A 13,172-nucleotide genomic window follows, 5' to 3' on the forward strand; every position below is an offset into this window, starting at 1 on the left:
CACGTCTCAGCTGTTTCCGGCCGCCGGGTCTACAATTCCGGGTCAGGGGTCAACACTATGGCGGCTGGCGGTGGCCGTTGATTCCGCCATGTCCGCCCTCAGCCGGTACGACCGTCACTGTGACTCTATCAACTCCGACTATGGAGACTCGGTGCGGAGCTGCGGGGCGGAGCAGGAGGAGCTGCACTACATCCCCATCCGAGTGCTGGGACACGGGGCCTACGGCGAGGCCACCCTGTACCGGAGAACCGAGGTCTGAGACCGGGGAGAGGAGGAGGAAGAGAACTGATAACCGGGGAGAGGAGGAGGAAGAGGGGAACTGATAACCGGGGAGAGGAGGAGGAACTGATAACCGGGGAGAGGAGGAGGAGGAGGAGGAACTAATAACCGGGGAGAGCTGGAGGAAGAGGGGAACTGATAACCGGGGAGAGGAGGAGGAAGAGGGGAACTGATAACCGGGGAGAGGAGGAGGAAGAGGGGAACTGATAACCGGGGAGAGGAGGAGGAAGAGGGGAACTGATAACCGGGGAGAGGAGGAGGAGGAGGAGGAACTGATAACCGGGGAGAGGAGGAGGAGGAGGAGGAGGAGGAACTGATAACCGGGGAGAGGAGGAGGAGGAGGAGGAGGAACTGATGACCGGGGAGAGGAGGAGGAGGAACTGATGACCGGGGAGAGGAGGAGGAGGAGGAACTGATGACCGGGGAGAGGAGGAGGAGGAGGAACTGATGACCGGGGAGAGGAGGAGGAGGAGGAACTGATAACCGGGGAGAGGAGGAGGAGGAGGAACTGATGACCGGGGAGAGGAGGAGGAGGAGGAACTGATGACCGGGGAGAGGAGGAGGAGGAGGAACTGATGACCGGGGAGAGGAGGAGGAGGAGGAACTGATGACCGGGGAGAGGAGGAGGAGGAGGAACTGATGACCGGGGAGAGGAGGAGGAGGAGGAACTGATGACCGGGGAGAGGAGGAGGAGGAGGAGGAGGAGGAACTGATGACCGGGGAGAGGAGGAGGAGGAAGAACTGATGACCGGGGAGAGGAGGAGGAGGAGGAACTGATGACCGGGGAGAGGAGGAGGAGGAGGAACTGATGACCGGGGAGAGGAGGAGGAGAACTGATAACTGGGGAGGAGAGGAGGAAGGGAACTAGTAACCCCAGAGATGAGGAGGTGGAAGGGAACTGATAACCGGGGAGAGGAGGTGGAAGGGAACTGATAACCGGGGAGAGGAGGTGGAAGGGAACTGATAACCGGGGAGAGGAGGAGGAGGGGAACTGGTAACCGGGGAGAGGAGGAGGAGGGGAACTGGTAACCGGGGAGAGGAGGAGGAGGGGAACTGGTAACCGGGGAGAGGAGGAGGAGGGGAACTGGTAACCGGGGAGAGGAGGAGGAGGGGAACTGGTAACTGGCGAGAGGAGGAGGAGGGGAACTGGTAACTGGCGAGAGGAGGAGGAGGAGGGGAACTGGTAACCGGCGAGAGGAGGAGGAGGAGGGGAACTGGTAACCGGCGAGAGGAGAAGGGGAACTGATAACCGAGGAGAGGAGGAAGAGAAGAGGAACCGATAACCGGAGAAAGTAGGAGGTGGAAGAGGAGGCGGGGAACTGATAACCAGGAAGAGGAGGAGGGGAACTGATAACAGGAGAGAGTAGGAGGAGGAAGAGGAGGGGAACTGATAACCAGGGAGAGGAGGAGGGGAACTGATAACCGGGTGAGAGGAGAAGGAGGTGGAGTGGAACTGATAACCGGGGAGAGGAGGAGGAGGAGGGAGGGAATTGTAACTGGGGAGAGGAGGAGGAAGGTTTCTGGTAACCGGGGAGAAGAGGAGGAGGAAGGGAACTGATTACCGAGGAGAGGAGGAAAAGAAGGGGAGCTGATAACTGGCGAGAGGAGGAGGAGGAGGGGAACTGATAACCGGCGAGAGGAGGGGAACTGATAACCGGCGAGAGGAGGGGAACTGATAACCGAGGAGAGGAGGAAGAGAAGGGGAACTGATAACCAGTAAGAGGAGGAGGAGAACCGATAACCCGAGAAAGAAGGAGGTGGAAGAGGAGGAGGGGAACTGATAACCGGAGAGAGTAGGAGGAGGAAGAGGAGGGGAACTGATAACCGGTGAGCTAAGGAGGAGGGAAAATGATCATAGTGTAGGTGGGATCTTAGAAGATCTGTAGCGAAAACCCCTCCCCCCTCACTATCGGATAACACCCCCATCTCTCTCTGCACCTGAGCCTCTGACTCCCTTCCTCTCTCAGGATGACTCCCTGGTGGTGTGGAAGGAGGTTGGTCTGGCGCGGTTGTCGGAGAAGGAGCGCCGCGATGCTCTGAATGAGATTGTCATCCTGTCGCTTCTGCAGCACGATAACATTATCGCTTATTACAACCACTTCCTGGACAGTAACACGCTGCTGATCGAGCTGGAGTACTGTAACGGTGAGCTGACGCTCTGCTGTCCTGTCCCTCTCGAGGGCCACACCGCCGCTCTGACATCAGATTCATTTCCACAGGTGGCAATTTGTTTGACAAGATCGTCCGGCAGAAGGAGGAGCTGTTCCAGGAGGAGGTGAGGGGGCTCTGCGAGGTGAGGGGTCTCTGCAGGAGAAGGGATTAATAGCTGTTGTGCTCCGTGGAGGAGGGAATAATTGTAGGTTCTGTTTGATAATTCTACTGGGCTCCACTGTGGTGGCAAAAGTAACTGCGTGGGTGGATTTGGGGTTAATTGTGCTGCATTTAGTGTGAGTGATGATTGATAATAATGAGGGGCTTCTATGCCGACTTCTGCGGGGGGTGGGGATTAGTTAGTGGGCGGGGCTGTGAGGGGGTCAGTAAATGTGGGGGGGTTGGGATTGGTAACTGGGCCGTGCTCTGCGGGTGGGGTTAGTAAGTGGGCGGGGCTCTGCATGGTGGGGTTAGTACGTGGGCGGGGCTCTGCATGGTGGGGTTAGTAAGTGGGCGGGGCTCTGCATGGTGGGGTTAGTAAGTGGGCGGGGCTCTGCATGGTGGGGTTAGTATGTGGACGGGGCTCTGCAGGGGTTGGGATTGATAAGTGGGCGGGGTTCTGCAGATGGGATTGATAAGTGGGCGGGGCTCTGCAGGGGTTGGGATTGATAAGTGGGCGTGGCTCTGCAGATTGGATTGATAAGTGGGCGGGGCTCTGCAGGGGTGGATTACTTGCATTGTGACGGTTCTGTCCCTCTCCACAGATGGTTGTCTGGTATCTATTCCAAATTGTCTCTGCAGTCAGCTGCATCCACCGGGCCGGGATCCTGCACCGGTGAGCACTCGCTGGGTGTATCCAAGAGCCGGAGACTATGGAGATATTGGGGAAATGTCCGCGCAAACATCTTCTATGGAGATGTTGGGAGGGAGCTAATGGGCGGTCCCCATGGGGGAGGGTGGAGCTACTGGGCGTTGCCCATGGGGGAGGGTGGAGCTACTGGGCATTGCCCATGGGGGAGGGTGTAGCTAATGGACGGTCCCTTTCTCTTGCAGAGACATTAAGACATTGAACATCTTCCTCACTAAAGCCAACCTGATAAAGTTGGGGGACTACGGACTGGCCAAGCAGCTGAACTCTGAGTTCTCGATGGCAGAGACGGTGAGTGGCGGCTGTGTGCCAGGCGTGTGTGCGGAGGACTCTGCTCCCGGTGACCTCCTATCTGTGCTCTGCTTGCAGTGTGTCGGCACCCTCTACTACATGTCTCCAGAGCTCTGCCAAGGAGTGAAGTACAGCTTCAAGTCTGACATCTGGGCGGTGGGCTGCGTGCTGTATGAGCTGCTGACACTGACTCGCACGTTTGACGCCACGGTGAGCGCCTGTCACTTCTGTCCCGGACCTTCGCCTGTCTCTGCTAAAGCTGCTGTCTCACTTCTCACTCTACCCACAGAACCCACTCAACCTGTGTGTAAAGATCGTGCAGGGAAACTGGGCCGTAGAGCTGGATAACAGCGTGTACTCCCAGGAGCTGATTGATGTAGTGCGGCTGTGTCTGCAGCAGGTGAGTGTGTACTCTCAGGAGCTGATGGGTGTAGGACGGCTGTGTCTGCAGCAGGTGAGCTTGTACTCTCAGGAGCTGATGGGTGTAGTGCGGCTGTGTCTGCAGCAGGTGAGCTTGTACTCTCAGGAGCTGATAGGTGTAGTGCGGCTGTGTCTGCAGCAGGTGAGTGTGTACTCTCAGGAGCTGATGGGTGTAGGACGGCTGTGTCTGCAGCAGGTGAGCTTGTACTCTCAGGAGCTGATGGGTGTAGTGCGGCTGTGTCTGCAGCAGGTGAGCTTGTACTCTCAGGAGCTGATAGGTGTAGTGCGGCTGTGTCTGCAGCAGGTGAGTGTGTATTTCCCGGGAGCTGATGAATGTAGTGCGGCTGTGTCTGCAGCAGGTGAGCTTGTACTCTCAGGAGCTGATGGGTGTAGTGCGGCTGTGTCTGCAGCAGGTGAGTGTGTATTTCCCGGGAGCTGATGAATGTAGTGCGGCTGTGTCTGCAGCAGGTGAGTGTGTACTCCCAGGAGCTGATTGATGTAGTGCGGCTGTGTCTGCAGCAGGTGAGTGTGTATTTCCCGGGAGCTGATGAATGTAGTGCGGCTGTGTCTGCAGCAGGTGAGTGTGTACTCCCAGGAGCTGATTGATGTAGTGCGGCTGTGTCTGCAGCAGGTGAGTGTGTATTTCCCGGGAGCTGATGAATGTAGTGCGGCTGTGTCTGCAGCAGGTGAGCTTGTAATCTCAGGAGCTGATGGGTGTAGGACGGCTGTGTCTGCAGCAGGTGAGCTTGTACTCTCAGTAGCTGATAGGTGTAGTGCGGCTGTGTCTGCAGCAGGTGAGCTTGTACTCTCAGGAGCTGATAGGTGTAGTGCGGCTGTGTCTGCAGCAGGTGAGTGTGTATTTCCCGGGAGCTGATGAATGTAGTGCGGCTGTGTCTGCAGCAGGTGAGCTTGTACTCTCAGGAGCTGATGGGTGTAGTGCGGCTGTGTCTGCAGCAGGTGAGCTTGTACTCTCAGGAGCTGATGGGTGTAGTGCGGCTGTGTCTGCAGCAGGTGAACTTGTACTTCCCGTGAGCTAATAGGTGTAGTGCGGCTGTGTCTGCAGCAGGTGAGCTTGTACACTCAGGAGCTGATAGGTGTAGTGCGGCTGTGTCTGCAGCAGGTGAGTGTGTATTTCCCGGGAGCTGATGAATGTAGTGCGGCTGTGTCTGCAGCAGGTGAGTGTGTACTCTCAGGAGCTGATGAATGTAGTGCGGCTGTATCTGCAGCAGGTGAGCTTGTACTCTCAGGAGCTGATGGGTATAGTGCGGCTGTGTCTGCAGCAGGTGAGTGTGTATTTCCCGGGAGCTGATGAATGTAGTGCGGCTGTGTCTGCAGCAGGTGAGCTTGTATTTCCCGGGAACTGACAGGTATAGTGCGGCTGTGTCTGCAGCAGGTGATTGTGTACTCTCAGGAGCTGATAGGTGTAGTGCGGCTGTGTCTGCAGCAGGTGAGTGTGTATTTCCCGGGAGCTGATGAATGTAGTGCGGCTGTGTCTGCAGCAGGTGAGCTTGTACTCCCAGGAGCTGATTGATGTAGTGCGGCTGTGTCTGCAGCAGGTGAGTGTGTACTCCCAGGAGCTGATGGGTATAGTGCTGCTGTGTCTGCAGCAGGTGAGTGTGTACTCCCAGGAGCTGATAGGTGTAGTGCGGCTGTGTCTGCAGCAGGTGAGCTTGTACTCCCAGGAGCTGATAGATGTAGTGCGGCTGTGTCTGCAGCAGGTGAGCTTGTACTCCCAGGAGCTGATAGGTGTAGTGCGGCTGTGTCTGCAGATGGTGAGCTTGTACTTCCTAGGAGCTAATAGGTGTAGTGCGGCTGTGTCTGCAGCAGGTGAGCTTGTACTCCCAGGAGCTGATAGATGTAGTGCGGCTGTGTCTGCAGCAGGTGAGCTTGTACTCCCAGGAGCTGATAGGTGTAGTGCGGCTGTGTCTGCAGCAGGTGAGCTTGTACTCCCAGGAGCTGATAGGTGTAGTGCGGCTGTGTCTGCAGATGGTGAGCTTGTACTTCCTAGGAGCTAATAGGTGTAGTGCGGCTGTGTCTGCAGCATGTGAACTTGTATTTCCCGGGAACTGACAGGTATAGTGCGGCTGTGTCTGCAGCAGGTGAACTCGTACTTCCCGTGAGCTAATAGATGTAGTGCGGCTGTGTCTGCAGCAGGTGATTGTGTACTTCCCTGGAGCTGATAGGTGTAGTGCGGCTGTGTCTGCAGCAGGTGAGCTTGTACTCTCAGGAGCTGATGGATGTAGGACGGCTGTGTCTGCAGCAGGTGAGCTTGTACTCTCAGGAGCTGATAGGTGTAGTGCAGCTGTGTCTGCAGCCGGTGAACTTGTATTTCCCGGGAACTGATAGATGTAGTGCAGCTGTGTCTGCAGCAGGTGAGCGTGTACTCAGGAGCTGATGGGTGTAGTGCGGCTGTGTCTTCAGCAGGTGAGCGTGTACTCTCAGGAGCTGATAGGTGTAGTGGAGCTGTGTCTGCAGTAGGTGAGCGTGTACTTCCCAGGACCTGATGGGTGTAGTGCGGCTGTGTCTGCAGCAGGTGAACTTGTACTTCCCGTGAGCTAATAGGTGTAGTGCGGCTGTGTCTGCAGCAGGTGAGCTTGTACACTCAGGAGCTGATAGGTGTAGTGCAGCTTTGTCTGCAGCAGTTGAGCTTGTATTTCTTGAAAGCTGATGGGTATAGTGCGGCTGTGTCTGCAGCAGGTGAGCTTGTACTTCCTGTGAGCTGATAGATGTAGTGCGGCTGTGTCTGCAGCAGGTGAGCTTGTACTTCCTGGGAGCTGATAGATGTAGTGCGGCTGTGTTTGCAGCAGGTGAGCGTGTACTTCCCTGGAGCTGATAGGTGTAGTGCAGCTGTGTCTGCAGCAGGTGAGCTTGTACTCTCAGGAGCTGATAAATGTAGTGCGGCTGTGTTTGCAGCAGGTGAGCTTGTACTTCCTAGGAGCTGATAGGTGTAGTGCGGCTGTGTCTGCAGCAGGTGAGCTTGTACTTCCCGGTAGCTGTTAGTTGTAGCATGGCTGTGTCTGCAGCAGGTGAGCTTGTACTTCCCGGGAACTGATAGGTGTAGTGCGGCTGTGTCTGCAGCAGGTGAGTGTGTACTTCCCTGGAGCTGATAGGTGTAGTGCGGCTGTGTCTGCAGCAGGTGAGCTTGTACTCTCAGGAGCTGATGGGTGTAGTGCGGCTGTGTCTGCAGCAGGTGAGCTTGTACTCTCAGGAGCTGATGGGTGTAGTGCGGCTGTGTCTGCAGCAGGTGAGCTTGTACTCTCAGGAGCTGATGGGTGTAGTGCGGCTGTGTCTGCAGCAGGTGAGCTTGTACTCTCAGGAGCTGATGGGTGTAGTGCGGCTGTGTCTGCAGCAGGTGAGCTTGTACTCTCAGGAGCTGATGGGTGTAGGACGGCTGTGTCTGAAGCAGGTGAGCTTGTACTCTCAGGAGCTGATAGATGTAGTGCGGCTGTGTCTGCAGCAGGTGAGTGTGTACTCCCAGGAGCTGATAGGTGTAGTGCAGCTTTGTCTGCAGCAGTTGAGCTTGTATTTCTTGGAAGCTGATAGATGTAGTGCGGCTGTGTCTGCAGCAGGTGAACTTGTACTTTCTGGGAGCTGATAGATGTAGTGCGGCTGTGTCTGCAGCAGGTGAGCGTGTACTTCCCTGGAGCTGATAGGTGTAGTGCGGCTGTGTCTGCAGCAGGTGAGCTTGTACTCTCAGGAGCTGATGGGTGTAGTGGACTGTGTCTGCAGCAGGTGAGCTTGAACTTCCTAGGAGCTGATAGGTGTAGTGCGGCTGTGTCTGCAGCAGGTGAGCTTGTACTTCCCTGTAGCTGTTAGTTGTAGCATGGCTGTGTCTGCAGCAGGTGAGCTTGTACTTCCCGGGAACTGATAGGTGTAGTGCGGCTGTGTCTGCAGCTGGTGAGCGTGTACTTCCCGGGAGCTGATAGGTGTAGTGCGGCTGTGTCTGCAGCAGGTGAGCTTGTACTCTCAGGAGCTGATGGGTGTAGTGTGGCTGTGTCTGCAGCAGGTGAGCTTGTACTCTCAGGAGCTGATGGGTGTAGTGCGGCTGTGTCTGCAGCAGGTGAGCTTGTACTCTCAGGAGCTGATGGGTGTAGTGGACTGTGTCTGCAGCAGGTGAGCTTGAACTTCCTAGGAGCTGATAGGTGTAGTGCGGCTGTGTCTGCAGCAGGTGAGTGTGTATTTCCCGGGAGCTGATGAATGTAGTGCGGCTGTGTCTGCAGCAGGTGAGCTTGTACTCTCAGGAGCTGATGGGTGTAGGACGGCTGTGTCTGCAGCAGGTGAGCTTGTACTCTCAGGAGCTGATGGGTGTAGTGCGGCTGTGTCTGCAGCAGGTGAGCTTGTACTCTCAGGAGCTGATGGGTGTAGTGGACTGTGTCTGCAGCAGGTGAGCTTGAACTTCCTAGGAGCTGATAGGTGTAGTGCGGCTGTGTCTGCAGCAGGTGAGTGTGTATTTCCCGGGAGCTGATGAATGTAGTGCGGCTGTGTCTGCAGCAGGTGAGTGTGTATTTCCCGGGAGCTGATGAATGTAGTGCGGCTGTGTCTGCAGCAGGTGAGCTTGTACTCTCAGGAGCTGATGGGTGTAGTGCGGCTGTGTCTGCAGCAGGTGAGCTTGTACTCTCAGGAGCTGATGGGTGTAGTGCGGCTGTGTCTGCAGCAGGTGAACTTGTACTTCCCGTGAGCTAATAGGTGTAGTGCGGCTGTGTCTGCAGCAGGTGAGCTTGTACACTCAGGAGCTGATAGGTGTAGTGCGGCTGTGTCTGCAGCAGGTGAGTGTGTATTTCCCGGGAGCTGATGAATGTAGTGCGGCTGTGTCTGCAGCAGGTGAGTGTGTACTCTCAGGAGCTGATGAATGTAGTGCGGCTGTATCTGCAGCAGGTGAGCTTGTACTCTCAGGAGCTGATGGGTATAGTGCGGCTGTGTCTGCAGCAGGTGAGTGTGTATTTCCCGGGAGCTGATGAATGTAGTGCGGCTGTGTCTGCAGCAGGTGAGCTTGTATTTCCCGGGAACTGACAGGTATAGTGCGGCTGTGTCTGCAGCAGGTGATTGTGTACTCTCAGGAGCTGATAGGTGTAGTGCGGCTGTGTCTGCAGCAGGTGAGTGTGTATTTCCCGGGAGCTGATGAATGTAGTGCGGCTGTGTCTGCAGCAGGTGAGCTTGTACTCCCAGGAGCTGATTGATGTAGTGCGGCTGTGTCTGCAGCAGGTGAGTGTGTACTCCCAGGAGCTGATGGGTATAGTGCTGCTGTGTCTGCAGCAGGTGAGTGTGTACTCCCAGGAGCTGATAGGTGTAGTGCGGCTGTGTCTGCAGCAGGTGAGCTTGTACTCCCAGGAGCTGATAGATGTAGTGCGGCTGTGTCTGCAGCAGGTGAGCTTGTACTCCCAGGAGCTGATAGGTGTAGTGCGGCTGTGTCTGCAGATGGTGAGCTTGTACTTCCTAGGAGCTAATAGGTGTAGTGCGGCTGTGTCTGCAGCAGGTGAGCTTGTACTCCCAGGAGCTGATAGATGTAGTGCGGCTGTGTCTGCAGCAGGTGAGCTTGTACTCCCAGGAGCTGATAGGTGTAGTGCGGCTGTGTCTGCAGATGGTGAGCTTGTACTTCCTAGGAGCTAATAGGTGTAGTGCGGCTGTGTCTGCAGCATGTGAACTTGTATTTCCCGGGAACTGACAGGTATAGTGCGGCTGTGTCTGCAGCAGGTGAACTCGTACTTCCCGTGAGCTAATAGATGTAGTGCGGCTGTGTCTGCAGCAGGTGATTGTGTACTTCCCTGGAGCTGATAGGTGTAGTGCGGCTGTGTCTGCAGCAGGTGAGCTTGTACTCTCAGGAGCTGATGGGTGTAGTGCGGCTGTGTGTGCAGCAGGTGAGCTTGTACTCTCAGGAGCTGATGGATGTAGGACGGCTGTGTCTGCAGCAGGTGAGCTTGTACTCTCAGGAGCTGATAGGTGTAGTGCAGCTGTGTCTGCAGCCGGTGAACTTGTATTTCCCGGGAACTGATAGATGTAGTGCAGCTGTGTCTGCAGCAGGTGAGCGTGTACTCAGGAGCTGATGGGTGTAGTGCGGCTGTGTCTTCAGCAGGTGAGCGTGTACTCTCAGGAGCTGATAGGTGTAGTGGAGCTGTGTCTGCAGTAGGTGAGCGTGTACTTCCCAGGACCTGATGGGTGTAGTGCGGCTGTGTCTGCAGCAGGTGAACTTGTACTTCCCGTGAGCTAATAGGTGTAGTGCGGCTGTGTCTGCAGCAGGTGAGCTTGTACACTCAGGAGCTGATAGGTGTAGTGCAGCTTTGTCTGCAGCAGTTGAGCTTGTATTACTTGAAAGCTGATGGGTATAGTGCGGCTGTGTCTGCAGCAGGTGAGCTTGTACTTCCTGTGAGCTGATAGATGTAGTGCGGCTGTGTCTGCAGCAGGTGAGCTTGTACTTCCTGGGAGCTGATAGATGTAGTGCGGCTGTGTTTGCAGCAGGTGAGCGTGTACTTCCCTGGAGCTGATAGGTGTAGTGCAGCTGTGTCTGCAGCAGGTGAGCTTGTACTCTCAGGAGCTGATAAATGTAGTGCGGCTGTGTTTGCAGCAGGTGAGCTTGTACTTCCTAGGAGCTGATAGGTGTAGTGCGGCTGTGTCTGCAGCAGGTGAGCTTGTACTTCCCGGTAGCTGTTAGTTGTAGCATGGCTGTGTCTGCAGCAGGTGAGCTTGTACTTCCCGGGAACTGATAGGTGTAGTGCGGCTGTGTCTGCAGCAGGTGAGTGTGTACTTCCCTGGAGCTGATAGGTGTAGTGCGGCTGTGTCTGCAGCAGGTGAGCTTGTACTCTCAGGAGCTGATGGGTGTAGTGCGGCTGTGTCTGCAGCAGGTGAGCTTGTACTCTCAGGAGCTGATGGGTGTAGTGCGGCTGTGTCTGCAGCAGGTGAGCTTGTACTCTCAGGAGCTGATGGGTGTAGTGCGGCTGTGTCTGCAGCAGGTGAGCTTGTACTCTCAGGAGCTGATGGGTGTAGTGCGGCTGTGTCTGCAGCAGGTGAGCTTGTACTCTCAGGAGCTGATGAGTGTAGGACGGCTGTGTCTGCAGCAGGTGAGCTTGTACTCTCAGGAGCTGATAGATGTAGTGCGGCTGTGTCTGCAGCAGGTGAGTGTGTACTCCCAGGAGCTGATAGGTGTAGTGCAGCTTTGTCTGCAGCAGTTGAGCTTGTATTTCTTGGAAGCTGATAGATGTAGTGCGGCTGTGTCTGCAGCAGGTGAACTTGTACTTTCTGGGAGCTGATAGATGTAGTGCGGCTGTGTCTGCAGCAGGTGAGCGTGTACTTCCCTGGAGCTGATAGGTGTAGTGCGGCTGTGTCTGCAGCAGGTGAGCTTGTACTCTCAGGAGCTGATGGGTGTAGTGGACTGTGTCTGCAGCAGGTGAGCTTGAACTTCCTAGGAGCTGATAGGTGTAGTGCGGCTGTGTCTGCAGCAGGTGAGCTTGTACTTCCCTGTAGCTGTTAGTTGTAGCATGGCTGTGTCTGCAGCAGGTGAGCTTGTACTTCCCGGGAACTGATAGGTGTAGTGCGGCTGTGTCTGCAGCTGGTGAGCGTGTACTTCCCGGGAGCTGATAGGTGTAGTGCGGCTGTGTCTGCAGCAGGTGAGCTTGTACTCTCAGGAGCTGATGGGTGTAGTGTGGCTGTGTCTGCAGCAGGTGAGCTTGTACTCTCAGGAGCTGATGGGTGTAGTGCGGCTGTGTCTGCAGCAGGTGAGCTTGTACTCTCAGGAGCTGATGGGTGTAGTGGACTGTGTCTGCAGCAGGTGAGCTTGAACTTCCTAGGAGCTGATAGGTGTAGTGCGGCTGTGTCTGCAGCAGGTGAGTGTGTATTTCCCGGGAGCTGATGAATGTAGTGCGGCTGTGTCTGCAGCAGGTGAGCTTGTACTCTCAGGAGCTGATGGGTGTAGGACGGCTGTGTCTGCAGCAGGTGAGCTTGTACTCTCAGGAGCTGATGGGTGTAGTGCGGCTGTGTCTGCAGCAGGTGAGCTTGTACTCTCAGGAGCTGATGGGTGTAGTGGACTGTGTCTGCAGCAGGTGAGCTTGAACTTCCTAGGAGCTGATAGGTGTAGTGCGGCTGTGTCTGCAGCAGGTGAGTGTGTATTTCCCGGGAGCTGATGAATGTAGTGCGGCTGTGTCTGCAGCAGGTGAGTGTGTATTTCCCGGGAGCTGATGAATGTAGTGCGGCTGTGTCTGCAGCAGGTGAGCTTGTACTCTCAGGAGCTGATGGGTGTAGGACGGCTGTGTCTGCAGCAGGTGAGCTTGTACTCTCAGGAGCTGATGGGTGTAGGACGGCTGTGTCTGCAGCAGGTGAGCTTGTACTCTCAGGACCTGATAGATGTAGTGCGGCTGTGTCTGCAGCTGGTGAGCGTGTATTTCCTGGGAGCTGATAGGTGTAGTGCGGCTGTGTCTGCAGCTGGTGAGCGTGTATTTCCCGGGAGCTGATAGGTGTAGTGCGGCTGTGTCTGCAGCAGGTGAGCTTGTATTTCCTGGGAGCTCATGGGTGTAGTGCGGCTGTGTCTGCAGCTGGTGAGCGTGTACTTCCCGGGAGCTGATAGGTGTAGTGCGGCTGTGTCTGCAGCAGGTGAGCGTGTACTTCCCTGGAGCTGATAGGTGTAGTACGGCTGTGTCTGCAGCAGGTGAGCTTGTACTCTCAGGAGCTGATGGGTGTAGTGGACTGTGTCTGCAGCAGGTGAGCTTGAACTTCCTAGGAGCTGATAGGTGTAGTGCGGCTGTGTCTGCAGCAGGTGAGTGTGTATTTCCCGGGAGCTGATGAATGTAGTGCGGCTGTGTCTGCAGCAGGTGAGCTTGTACTCTCAGGAGCTGATGGGTGTAGGACGGCTGTGTCTGCAGCAGGTGAGCTTGTACTCTCAGGAGCTGATGGGTGTAGTGCGGCTGTGTCTGCAGCAGGTGAGCTTGTACTCTCAGGAGCTGATGGGTGTAGTGGACTGTGTCTGCAGCAGGTGAGCTTGAACTTCCTAGGAGCTGATAGGTGTAGTGCGGCTGTGTCTGCAGCAGGTGAGTGTGTATTTCCCGGGAGCTGATGAATGTAGTGCGGCTGTGTCTGCAGCAGGTGAGCTTGTACTCTCAGGAGCTGATGGGTGTAGGACGGCTGTGTCTGCAGCAGGTGAGCTTGTACTCTCAGGAGCTGATGGGTGTAGGACGGCTGT

General features: G+C 55.8%; 1 protein-coding gene across 1 annotated transcript in view; it reads left to right on the forward strand.

The window, feature by feature from the left end:
- NEK9 (NIMA related kinase 9) overlaps positions 1 to 13,172 on the forward strand; it is a 23,158-nt gene continuing 9,986 nt past the window's right edge. Inside the window, exons 1-7 of the mRNA XM_073638091.1 lie at positions 1 to 253; positions 2,247 to 2,424; positions 2,499 to 2,554; positions 3,195 to 3,265; positions 3,484 to 3,589; positions 3,668 to 3,799; positions 3,879 to 3,989. Coding sequence (XP_073494192.1) covers positions 89 to 253; positions 2,247 to 2,424; positions 2,499 to 2,554; positions 3,195 to 3,265; positions 3,484 to 3,589; positions 3,668 to 3,799; positions 3,879 to 3,989 — 819 coding nt within the window. The 5' untranslated portion in view covers positions 1 to 88. The remainder of the gene's footprint in view (positions 254 to 2,246; positions 2,425 to 2,498; positions 2,555 to 3,194; positions 3,266 to 3,483; positions 3,590 to 3,667; positions 3,800 to 3,878; positions 3,990 to 13,172) is intronic.

This window comes from Phyllobates terribilis, unplaced genomic scaffold (assembly GCF_046119375.1).
Source record: "Phyllobates terribilis strain yellow unplaced genomic scaffold, ASM4611937v1 Scaffold_7__3_contigs__length_470593459, whole genome shotgun sequence".
In the NCBI taxonomy this organism is placed as follows: Eukaryota; Metazoa; Chordata; class Amphibia; order Anura; family Dendrobatidae; genus Phyllobates; species Phyllobates terribilis.